The sequence below is a fragment of the Cololabis saira genome, chromosome 8 (assembly GCF_033807715.1).
Source record: "Cololabis saira isolate AMF1-May2022 chromosome 8, fColSai1.1, whole genome shotgun sequence".
In the NCBI taxonomy this organism is placed as follows: Eukaryota; Metazoa; Chordata; class Actinopteri; order Beloniformes; family Belonidae; genus Cololabis; species Cololabis saira.
This window is the reverse complement of record NC_084594.1, coordinates 35,931,498-35,944,389: the sequence shown is the minus strand read 5'-3', so window position 1 is coordinate 35,944,389 and position 12,892 is coordinate 35,931,498. Positions and strand designations below refer to the sequence as shown.

The 12,892-nt window shown below is 41.6% G+C and overlaps 1 protein-coding gene across 1 annotated transcript; it reads left to right on the top strand.

Annotated features, from left to right (window-relative positions):
* The first annotated feature begins 9,602 nt into the window (after positions 1-9,602).
* On the top strand, positions 9,603-12,652 carry setmar (SET domain and mariner transposase fusion gene). Its single transcript, XM_061728680.1, has 2 exons — positions 9,603-9,749; positions 11,533-12,652. Exons 1-2 carry the CDS (start codon positions 9,669-9,671, stop codon positions 12,316-12,318), a joined length of 867 nt encoding a protein of 288 aa, XP_061584664.1. The 5' UTR covers positions 9,603-9,668; the 3' UTR covers positions 12,319-12,652.
* Positions 12,653-12,892: the final 240 nt, after the last annotated feature.

Sequence of the window (12,892 nt, the reverse complement as noted above, 5' to 3'; positions counted from 1 at the left end):
ATCAACAAAATTAAATTCAAACGTTATTAAGAAATGGTCGGATAAAAGGGAGTTTACAGGTGACACCAACAGACCATCAGTTTCAACACCGTAGGTGAGAATGAGATCGAGAGTATGATTAAAACAGTGCGTCGGTTTATTCACTTTTTGTGAGATACCCATTGATTCTAGAAGAGAATCGAAGGCTAATTTAAGATTATCGCTTTCAACATCCATATGAATGTTAAAATCACCCACTATGATGAATTTATCTGTGCTGATCAATAATCCAGAAAGGAAATCTGAAAATTCAGACAAAAACTCTAGATACGCACCAGCAGGGGGCCGATACACTACCACTAACACAACTGGCTTCTCTGATTTCCAGCTCGGAAATTTCAGACCAAGCGTGAGGCTTTCAAATGTATTATAATTGCACTTAGGTTCAATTTTTGTTTGGAGACTGGAGTTATAAATTGCTGCGACTCCTCCGCCTCGGCCCGTGCTTCTAGGAATGTGATGATTAAAGTAGCCGGGCGGAGTTGATTCATTCAAACTAACATACTCTTCCTCCTGTAACCATGTTTCTGTTAAGCAGAAAATATCACTCCTGCTCTCTGTAATTATATCATTTACTAACAGAGACTTAGAGCTTAATGATCGTATATTTAGTAGTCCGCATCTGATTTTTCGGTCTGTAATTGGTACCAAATGTACATTGGTTTTAATTTTTACAAGGTTATTTTGGTTAACGCCTCCAAAACGCCGCACCTGGTGAACTTTTGGAGGGCGGGGAACTGCAACCACTTCTATTTTGCTAGGCACCTGGCCAGAGTCGCCAATATCATGTAATCCTACAGTTTTAGAGTCGCTAATTACATAATGCAATCCTACAGTTTTGTTGGCAGGCGTTGGTCCTCGAGAAACAGCAGAGAAGTGTGTTAAACTACAGCTCTGCATCCTGGCCTGGACCCTGCATTGTCAGGGGGAGTGTCTAATAACATTGGCCATATTTCTAGACATAAGAGCTGCACCATCCCGGGTGGGATGAATGCCGTCCCTTCTGATCAGACCGGGCTTTCCCCAGAATGTCTCCCAGTTGTCAATAAAGTCCACATCGTTTTCTGAACACCACTGAGACAACCAGCGGCGGAGCGAGAGCATGCGACTAAACATGTCATCGCTGGTCAGATTGGGGAGGGGGCCAGAAAAACCTACGGAGTCCGACATGGTTTTCGCGTAGTTACACACCGAGACAATATTCATTTTAGTTACTTCCGACTGGCGAAGACGGGAGTCATTAGCTCCGACATTGATGATAACTTTACCATATTTACGATTACCCTTTGCCAGTAGCTTCAAATTTGCTTCTATGTTGCCCGCTCTGGCCCCCGGGATACACCTAACTAAGGTCTCTGGAGTCGGCCTCACATGTCTCACAATAGAGTCTCCAATCACCAGGGTCGGTTTCTCAACAGATGTGTCGCTGAGTGGGGAAAAACGGTTAGACACATGAAGCGGGTCGTGGTGTTCTGTGAGCCCTTTAAGACTAGTCTTCCTCCGAACCGTCACCCACCGGTCCTGACTGTCCTGACTGGCCGGCTGCCCGAGAGCTGCAGGGGAGCGGCTACGCTCAGCTGCTACGATGCTAAGAGGCATCAGGTAAACTAGCTCCAATAATAAAGTAAGCTATTCAAGGCAGTGTGATTTTCAACCGTTGGTGGATCAGGAGTTTCTAACGGTTCGTTTTTTAGACCACCTTTCTAGATGTGGGTCTGATGTATCAAGCTACCTGTTTGCATCATTTAACTGAGGTCCTCAGCTCTGCCTGGGATTATCGCGGTCAAACGCAGACAGGAATCCAAGACCATGGTTCTCCTTCAGAAATATGAGGATTGCCTCTCCACATCAGGGGTGAGGAGCTGCCCCGGGGTATCTCAGGGTCTGATAAGTTGGGGGAGAATGGAGTGGAACGTCAATGTTTTATGTTGTCTAAACGCCTTCATCTGAAATCCCTGACTCAAATCGAAAGGACCGGCCCCCTGAGCCCTTTAAAAACACATTTATGATTAAATGCATGCATTAAAACCGGTGCAGGCTCAATTTTTCAAATTTCAGCCTCAATGTAAATTAAATCTATATCTAAGGAATATCAAAAAGGTTTTTCATGCATATTGTAAATGTTTTTCTTTCCAAGTTAGACGCCATCCAAAGCCTTGTTCACGCATGTTATGCAGCTTCATTCTTTATTCGTTTTTCTATCAGAATACCAACTATTGCAGGAATGGTGGAAATGAGCCTGAAACTGACAGCAAACAACACATTCTGCTCAATGAGGCAGTGAAATCCACTTGTATCAGCAAACATTTTGCTCACCGACGAAGCGGTGGAACAAGAGCCCCGTTACTTACCTACAGCCTCTGATTTATCGTTTATACTGCTGTCAACAGTCGTTACTGACCAAATGTTGTTGTTGATATTCAGCAGGACGAGCAGAGGTTGGCTTCGTGTCGTCGTACATACATACAAGGTTCTCAGTCTTAGAGCATACTGTAGCTGTTATGCTGTCTGCAAAAAATGGCCCAACAAAACACAATAAACTGTGAAAACACAATACATTTCTGTAATGTTAATCATCTGATTAAATAATAATGAACGCTTGGACGGAGCATTCTGCCGTTTTCTCTCAGGGCCCAATTAAAGAGCTTTGCTTTTTGCCTGCGGTGAAGTCTGAAGTCTTACTGCTGACATGGAGGCTTAAAGCTTATTTCCATCGTCTTAGATGTAGCTCGTAACTGTAGATATTGTGTTTTTATTCAAACGGGAATATAAAGGGCTCTGCAGAAATATAAGCCTCCATCCATGGCGGCAGAAATATAACTTAACACACCGGTACCAGCTGTGGTTCAGCCTGAAGTTCTGGTTGCCGAACTTGGAGGTCAACATCATTGCGTTACGCGCAGTACTCGAGTTGTAAAAGAAAATCAGGGGGGATGGTGGATTTTAATATTTGGGGACAGATAATTTGTGCTGATTACAAATAATATAATATATTACAATAATAGCACTGAGCAAAACACCTGCAGAAATACTGCAGGAATGACATAGCAGCAGTTAAATGCAGCCTTCTGTAAGCTTTAAATATCCACTGGGCTTACATCAAATACATCAAAACACAACAATAAAAAACAGTTTTCTGAACTTATCAATATGCCTCTGTCCTTCACAGGATAAGTAACATGGATCACTGCAAAAACTCAAAATCTTAACAAGAATATTTGTCCTATTTCTAGTTAAAATCATTTCATTTTAGAAAAAAATAATCTCATTACACTTAAAACAAGAGTCATCACTGGAAAAAACAACAATTTTCACCTGTTTCAAGTAGATTTTCACTTAAAATAAGTAGAAAAATCTGCCAGTGGAACAAGATTTTTTTGCTTGTAATGAGAAGATAATTCTTGGGCGATTTTTCTACTTATTTCAAGTGAAAATTTACTTGAAACAGGTGAATATTGTCAAATAAGTTATTTTTCTGGTGTTATTTTTCTGGTGATGACTCTAAATGTTGAAATAGCAGTAAAACCACATTCATTGATGAAATTACCTAAGGGATGGAAAGGGGGGATGGCAGTTTTACAGGGGGATGATTTTGACCATTTTTATTTCAGGGGGGGATGCCATCCCCCCTCATCTCGAGTACTGGTTACGCGTCTCTTCAGCTCTGACCATTGCACAAATGGAGGAGTTACATCCAACACAACCACAAAACATGATGATACTACACACACACTGCTGCCTTATCAACAACACATACAACATTCTTCACAATCGTCTGTCTTTGTCTTTCTGTCCCTCAGTCTGTGAGTTTAGTGTGTGACATAATACGTCTGAGACTGTCCAGAGGGCTGGTGTAGAGCACCACATTGGTGTTTATCCCATGAACTAATAGTTAACTAACTTCTTATTCAAAGGTTTGAGTGGCCCCATATAACGAAAAAACAAGCCAAAACCACAATTTGATAGAAGATCTAGATATTTAGTTTCAGTAAGCTCTAGGTGTGTAACAACATATCGTGCCACAAAATTTTGCTATACAAAAACGTCACAATACGTGTCGTGGAGGTGACAAAGTGTATCGCGATATTGTGTTATTAATATTAATCTATTGTGTTGACTAGTAACGCACATCCGACCACGTGTGCCGACCGTGGCTCGACCCGCAGACCAAAATCTTACTACGCCAGAAGAAAGTAATACCGTTTTGCGGTCCCGATCACGGGAAATTATTTTTACTTGTATGAAACTGAAGATGCATAATGCAAATCTGACATTTACTTTTAGTTCAGTTTGTGGAAAATGGTTGGCCTGGCTTTCTCTTTAAAACGTAAACAGTTATAAAGCATTACAAACTGTAACAATAGGGCAAACACATAGCATTGTTTTGTATTTTGTGTCTTTCAAATGAAAGACATTTTTTTCCAGTCATATGTTCCTCATGCAAGGTTGTTAAAAAAATAGTGCTATAATATCGTATCGTATCGTTATCGTGACCTCAATATCGTGTATCGTACCGTATCGTGAGATTAGTGTATCGTTACACCCTAAGCTCTGTCTTTTCTCATTTAAAATGTTTATCTGATTACTGAAACCGTGACGAACTGACTGATATTTGTGCCTCAGAACGGCCATCAGCACTTTTAATCTGCTATTTCACTGGGTTTTTTTACTGGCAAGAGAGGGAGTAACATTTGTACATTTGAGTAGAAACATCCCAAAGTCTCCCGGGATCGCTGCAGCAGGGTGTGGGAATGCACGCTACGCTCATCCTGCAGAGAACCGTGTTTTCTCCAACCTACATTTCCAAACCCTAACCTCTGACTTACCTCTACAATAAATCAGCTTGTCTGCCTCCCTCTTTACTTCACAGCGTTTGAGGGCCTTTGAGGAACTCGGAGGAGCTCTGGAGCAGCCCCTTTGAAACCTCTGAAACCAACTCATCATACTAACGCCTACACAAGCTGACAACGCTGAAGAAAAAAACCTTTGAAATGTGCTTTGTTCTTGATAGTGAGATCCAACAAGAGTGCATCCATGTGGACAAAGCACAACGTTCCTCTCACGCTGGGAAAATCATTGGAGCCAATTTAAGGCTGAGTCAATCACCACAGTCTGAGACCGCGTACTGGACTGGTGTTGATGTTATCTCTGGAGAACTTACTTTCTCAAGACTTTCCTTCATTAACTCTCCAACCATCTGTAGTAGAACCTCAAAGTTCAGCTTGTTTGTGAGGTTGTGCGTGAGTTCTTGTTAAAGTCCAAGGTTCCATGACAGATAAAACCACTGGGGAGTTGTCTGGGCGTGAGGTTTCTATGCAAGCACTTGGTTGGGGCTTTGCCATTGGGGTCTGGGGGGGGGTGGCTACAAATTTATAATTGTTTAACAGAAATGTAACTTTTTACTCCAGTACTTTTCACTATTTCAAGAAAGAACAAAAGCACACACACACACACCAACACACAAACACACACATAAATAAAACTGAACATTGACAAATGAAAAAGTGACTCATAGAGAGACACTTCAGAACAGTCCAGTGTTTGGTTCTGAGTGGTTCTCGGCTGGTTCTAGTTGTGTGTTTTGGGTCATTATCCTGTTGGAGGACCATGACCTGCTTTCTGACACTGGACACCATATTTTTCTCCAAAACGTCTTGATAGTCCTGAGACTTCATGTTTTATTTATTATTGCAATGCACTTTTTGCAGGACTAACAAAGCAAGTGTTACATAAACTCCAGCTCATTCAAAATGCTGCAGCCAGAATTCTAACAAAAACCAAGAGGTATGAACACATCACTCCTGTTTTATCCTCTCTTCTCTGGCTCCCTGTTGAACAAAGAGTAGATTTTAAAGTACTTCTTATTGTCTTTAAATCTATGAATGGCTTAGCTCCCTCCTACATGGTTGACATGCTGACTGAATACATGCCGGACAGATCCCTTAGACCAGGGGTGTTGGACTCCAGTCCTCGAGGGCCGGTGTCCCTGCAGGTTTTAGATGTTCCCCTGCTTCATTGCACCGTGATACAAGTGACTGTGTCATTAACAGAACTATCCAGACTTTGATGACAAGCTGGTGACGATGATTAATTAGAATCAGGTGTGTTAATGAAACAGGACACCGGCCCTTCTGGGATTCAGTTTTACACCTGTGCCTTAGATCATCCAATAAGAGTCTTCTCATCATACCTAGAATTCACGCTAGATCTGCTCATGGTGCTTTCAGTCACTACTACACTCTCTGGAATTCCTTGCCACAGGAACTAAGGTCTGCTCCAACAGTGCCCACTTTCAAAAGCAGACTAAATACTTACCTGTCAGGGAGTGTTGTAGTAGGACCCAGATGCAGGAGACCAGAAGGCAGGAGTTCCAAAAAATTTGATTTATTTAACTAAGACAAAACCAAAAACGCTGCTAAGCAGGATACAAAAACCAGAGCTTCAACAAGAATCAAAAGTACAAAAACGTGACATGGCACATGGAGGACAAAACAGTACGGAACCACAAGGAGCAAGGGAAAGACAAGACCAAATATACACAAGGGGGTAACGAGACACAGGTGTGAACAATCAGGGCAGATGGAGACAGGCGGGGCAATACAAAACAGAAACACAAACTAGGGGAAATGTCACACACTGACATTACCTTTTTGCACAGGCGTTTGAGTAAACTAATGGTTGGCATGGTGATCACACTTTTGTTAAAATGGAATTATGGTTGTTATTATTGTTTTTTCTCTTGTCACACTTGTTATCTATTTCTGTTATTGTAAACTTGTAATTTTGTTTGTTTATGTATTTTGAGCACATTGAGTCCATGCTCATAATGTGAAATGTGCTTTATAAATAAATTTGATTTGACTTGACTTGACTTCCCTGCACAGATTCCAGACCCAGCAAAGTAGCTCCAGAACAGAACCGAACCTCCTCCATGTTCAACAGCAGATCCAGTCTTCTTTTCTCTGAATGATTAATTTCTGTGTCTGTGAACATAGAGATGATGTGAAAAAGCTCCAGTTTGGTCTCATCTGTCCAGAGGACGTTCTCCCAGAAGCTTTGTGGCCCGTCCATATACATTTAGATCATTTCCAGTCTGTTTTATTTAGATTTTCTTCCAACAATGGAGTCCTCGTCAGTGGTCCACTTTAGTTCCATCAGAGCCTCTCTGGTCCTCTTGACCAGCATATCCTCTGGTTGTATTCAGAGCCTTAAGAAGCAGAGACAGAAATATTCAGATACAACATTTAAACGGATTAAAACATGATGAGATACACATGTAAGGACTATTAAGGTGGAATGCAAAGTTTCTGCCCAACTAAAGAGCATGAAGCAGATGAACAGCAACACTGGCTCACCTCCTCCAGTGTGGACTCAGGCAGAGGTGGAGGGCTGGGGGACGGCTGACAGCGCTCTTTTATTCCAGATGTCCTCTGTGGCTCTGGAGCTGCTCTCCTGCCCCCTTTGTCTCTGTAGGACACATGAAGAAAGACACAAAGGGAAGGATCTGCTCCAGCTGCTTCACCGTCTTTCTTGCATGAATGTTTTATCCACCAGCGACTGAGCGTACCGTGATCCTCCTCTGCTGGTAGCAACGGTAGCTAAATGATTTACAGACAGGTCACACAGTTATTGAGAAAAAATCATACTTATATGAGCTGATCGAGCTTGTAGCACTTTTGATTTTGCAGCACTCACTGACAATCAGTGGAGCACACAATGTAAGATGAAATGTTTCTTGGTACTTCGTATTTTATTGTGGGTATCAACGAAGCACATGTCTTCTTTCTTATGCACCTGACTAGTAGTTGTTAGAGGAGAGGTGAAAGATGATCAGCTGTAAGCTGAGTAACTCGTTCCTGCCACCTAGTGGACAATTAAAAACAGGATTTCTCAAAATCTCTCTCCAAAATTGAGGTATTTATCTGTAAATCATAGTAGTGTTTTATATAGTTTAGAGCAAAGGGCTGTGGAGGGTTACAGCATAACCATAACTCTTGCAGAACCAGGAAAAGAGGCTTCAAAAGCAGTCTTCAGAAAACGTGTGGATGACGTTACAGGGAGTTTGTCCATTTCTTCTTATTCAGTCTGTGGTACAGTGTTAAAACTGTGTTGTTCAGCCCCGGTCCTCAGGAACCCTCCATGCTGCAGATGCTGCTCTGCTCTACCACAGCTCAGTTACTGGACGTGTGCAGACCTTGATGACAAGCTGACGGGATCCAAATCAGGGAAACTTCTAAACACGCCAGACAGTGGGTGTAACTGGTTTCTTTTGTTACCAATAATGTGCTGCGCTCTCAGATCATGAAGTCAAATAAGCAGCATATATCAGCCCAAAGTCAAGTGGTTGCTTCTGACAAGTTATTTTATTTTATGTCGTTTTATTTTGCTTCGTGAACTAAATCAAACTTTAACTGACTACTTTCAGCCGGCTGCTGAAAGTCCTCTTCTTCTGAGAATAATCAAAAATAATAATAGCCTAATGATCTTTTTGATTACCTGTATTTTACCATGGAAGGAAACTTGAGAATCTCTTTTTCAAGAGTCCCCTGGCCATGAGCAGCACGAGAGTTACAAAACAGATTTAATACGCATACAATGTGCACATAAGCACCACAAAACACCACAAACCTCATCCAAAAACACCAACATTAAAATAACATTTAAATGTTTCAAATGTTATTATAAACGTAACTGATCAGCATAACGTTTACAACTAAAAGTGTGTGCAATATTCAGATGATGTTTAAAATCTTTTTTCTTCTTCTTATTTTTTTAAACCCCTTTTTACCCTAATAATACACTCTCAATTCGTAGTATGAATGTTCATCATCATTATTATTATTTTCTTCTTCTTCTTCTTCTTCTTCTTCTTCTTCTTCTTCTTCTTCTTCTTCTTCTTCTTCTTCTTCTTCTTCTTCTTCTTCTTCTTCTTCTTCTTCTTCTTCTTCTTCTTCTTCTTCTTCTTCTTCTTCTTCTTCTTCTTCTTCTTATTATTATTATAACTGTTAATAATTATAATAATAATAATAATAATAATAATAATAATAATAATAATAATAATAAACTTTATTTCTATAGCACCTTTCATACAAGAATTGCAGCTCAAAGTGCTTCACAGTAGGAATATAGACATGTTAAGAACAATCAGAAATAGAGAAATAAACAATAATAGCAAATAAAAATAAAATATAAAAATGATCATATAGAAACATTTAGGTGCAATGATATAATACAGAATTTTGACAGAATTCAGTTCTAAATTCCTTTATAGAACAATTACTAGGATAGGATTAGAGCAATGTTGAATATAAAAAGGTAAAAATACTATTATATATAATTATAATTATAATTATTACAATTATTATTATTATTATTATTATAATTATTATTATTATTATTATTATTATTATTATTATTATTATTATTATTATTATTATTATTATTATTATTATTATTATTATTATTATTATTATTATTATTATCAGTCCTGCAGTGCCCCAGGTCCCCCGCTAGAGGGCGATAGTAGCCAGCAGACGCACCGGAAGCTGCAGCTGCTGCGTGACAGTCCGTGGACATGTCCACTCGAGAGATCTACTGGATCCATCCCGAGTTTACCGGGTGTTGCTGACATGAATCCCGGCGTGGACCTGAGCCGCGGGGCGGAGGATGTCCCGGTGTTGTGTGAGGGGCCGTCATGGCCTGACTTTCAGGTAATGATATGTTGCTGGTGTTTCTGTTTCTGCATCTGCCGAGAAAAGTCTCTCACAGCTTTCAGCATGAGTGTTAGTGGCATGAAAAACATGAGAAACTTTCAGTTCATCACAGATTCATATATAAGATATATATGCAGATCTAAGCTGAATCTGCACAACATTCAACCCTGGAAGGTTAAATACAAACATTGACTGCAACTATGTGAGATTGCTGTTGGTATAGCTATTTGCCTGAAAATCAGACTCACTGTCATTAACAACAGCTATTTATTACTTTGAACTATTGTAACTTCTTCTCTGCTGTGGATTAATAGCGTTGCTGCATTTAAACTAAGAACTAAAGCCACACCAGACATCCTGACAGAGATACACCACCTTACAGAGGGCTTGATGATGGAGAACTGCTCAGACTTGGAGGGACATGTTGGTGAAGGAAGGACGAGAAGATCCTCCTCTCCAGGTTCTGACATGACAGCTTATAAGGAGAGACCCGTATTGATCCCAGCATGGAAATGGTGCTGATGCAGGTTTAATAACTGCTGGATACACGGTGGAGTCCTGGTGGAGGGCCGGGTGTCTGTCGTGTGTCTGTCCATACCGTCGGTCCAGGATGTTGGAGAAGTCTACATAACAGGATTTCTGATAACAGGAGCTGGCGGTTACCTGGCATATGGACAGATTCAGAAACGTAGACAGCTGTTCTGGCCCTTTCACAGCTGACTGATAAACTGGGACCAACACTCAGACTGAAACGTTGTGGGAGCAACTTCACAAACTGGAGGCAATTCCAGTTTTTGAACTCATTGGCAGGATGGAAAAGACCTGGGAAAACTTGAAGCTCGGCTTGGCGGAAACTGACCACAAATTCGTGTTTGGAGTCGCCATGGAGACGAACCAGAGAGACTGACCCAAAACAATTGTTGATACTCCAATCTGACCTTGGCAGGCCTGTCTAACCACAATCTCCCTGGATGAATGAAGACCAGACTCTGACCCCCCTCTCACCCTCCTAACACACACACCAGGTTGAAGCGCTGCGCCAGGAGGCTGCGCTGTCACTTTGGCAGTCTTCATGGTTCATGGTTCCAGTGGCGGCTGATCCGTGCGTACAGTAGCTCTAAACACCAAAGTAATTCAGCACATAAAAACACTCAATGACTAAAGTAACACATTAAATGCATCATATATATTATTTTCAGCTTTTAATATGAAAGACTTAACGTGATGAAGTCCAGAAAGGTTGTTGATGTCAGAATGACAGGAATTTCAAGTGTAATACCGTATTTAGCCAGCAGGTGGCAGCAAACACCCACACCGAGCTGCTGTGCAGAGAATCAAAAATAACCTCCAGGACTCGGAGGGTTGTCCTGATTTCATCTCCTCCGCCAAGCTCCTGCTTGACTGCTTCATAACAGAAGCAGTTTTATTTTCTTTAATTATTTACACTGATTCAGGGACAGCTATAATTTTTACATGCAGTGTATGACACGTTTCTGTAGTTGGGAAACTAAATGAAAGGTTTGAAATGGTGAAAAGCATCTAGACCTGTGCCCTGAAACTAGTTCCCCATAAAAGTAACTTAATTTGAAACAGAATCTTATTTTGTGATTATTTTGATTCGTTTGGTTCCCTGCAGATTATTGTTCATTGACCTCTTCATCCGTCCAGCCAGTGGTGTAAAACCAGTAAATGTCTTATTTTTTTATGGTAAATACAACTTGATGTAACGTTTTGAGTTTCAATTCTGCATGTTCTGAACTAGTTTTCTGTAACTTCTCAGTATTTCTCAGGTAACGTTCAGGGACCAGGATGCCCCGTGGATCCCGGTGAAATCACCCTTCCAGGCTGCTCCTGTCTCTCGCGCTCCTGCTGCAGCGAGAGCTGCTGCTGCCTGCAGATGTACGGCCGTGCGTACGACGACGACGCCGCCGGCCGGCTGCTGGACCTCCACAGAGCAGACTCTGGGTACTGTTCGCCCCTGTTCGAGTGCAACGCCCTGTGCTCCTGCAGCGAGGCCTGCTCCAACCGAGTGGTGCAGAAGGGCCTGCAGGCCAGCGTGCAGGTCTTCCACACCGGGGACAAGGGCTGGGGAGCTCGAACCCTGGAGGACATCCCTTGTGGGACGTTTGTGTGTGAGTATGCTGGCGAGGTGATTGATTTTGGCGAGGCCAGGCGCAGACAGCTCAGCCAGACGTCTGAGGACAACAACTACATCATCGCCGTGAGGGAGCACGCTGCCACCGGCTCGGTCACGGAGACGTTCGTGGACCCGGCCCAGAAGGGAAACGTGGGCCGCTTCCTCAACCACTCCTGCCTGCCCAACCTGTTCATGCTGCCGGTGCGAGTGCACTCGGTGGTTCCCAGACTCGCTCTGTTTGCCGGACAGGACATTAAGGCTCAAGAGGAACTGACGTTTGACTACTCGGGAGGATACGGTACCCAACGACCCGCAGGCGCCGCCCAGGCCAGCGAGACGGACGCACTGGCCAGAAAAGCCTGTCGCTGTGGTTCCAACAGCTGCACGCGCTTCCTTCCTCTGGATTTATCTGTTCTCAGCTCACATTAAAACCATTGCATCATTGTTTTTATCTGCATTTCCTTACATTTATTTAGGTGAAATACTTTTGTCATCTGGTTTCACTTGAAATAAATTATTTCACGCGTGAAGTCCGTCTAGCCCAGGGGTCGGCAACCCAAAATGTTGAAAGAGCCGTATTGGACCAAAAACACAAAAAACAAATATGTCTGGAGCCGCAAAAAATGAAAAGTCTTGTATAAGCCTTAGAATGAAGGCAACACATGCTGCATGTTTCTTTATTAGTTATAACTGGGAGAAGATTTTTTTTTCATTATGCACTTTGAGAAAAAAGTCAAAATTTCGAGAAAAAAAAGCCGAAATGTCGAGATTAAAAAGGAAAGGAAAATGGAAGGAAGAAAAGAAGAAAAAAAAGAAAAAAAGAAAAGAAGATAGAGAAAGAAAAGAGAAAAAGAAAAGGAAAAAAGAGAAAAAAAGGAAAAAAGAGAAAAAAGAGAAAAAAAGGAAAAAAGGAAAAAAAGGAAAAAAGAGAAAAAAGAGAAAAAAGAGAAAAAAGAGAAAAAAGAGAAAAAAGAGAAAAAAGAGAAAAAAGAGAAAAAAGAGA

Excerpts from the sequence above, each read along its gene's own strand:
- setmar (XM_061728680.1), top strand. The coding sequence starts at position 9,669 with ATGAATCCCGGCGTGGACCTGAGCCGCGGGGCGGAGGATGTCCCGGTG. Across the intron at positions 9,750-11,532 it reads CGTCATGGCCTGACTTTCAG|TATTTCTCAGGTAACGTTCA; the intron begins GTAATGATATGT and ends GTAACTTCTCAG.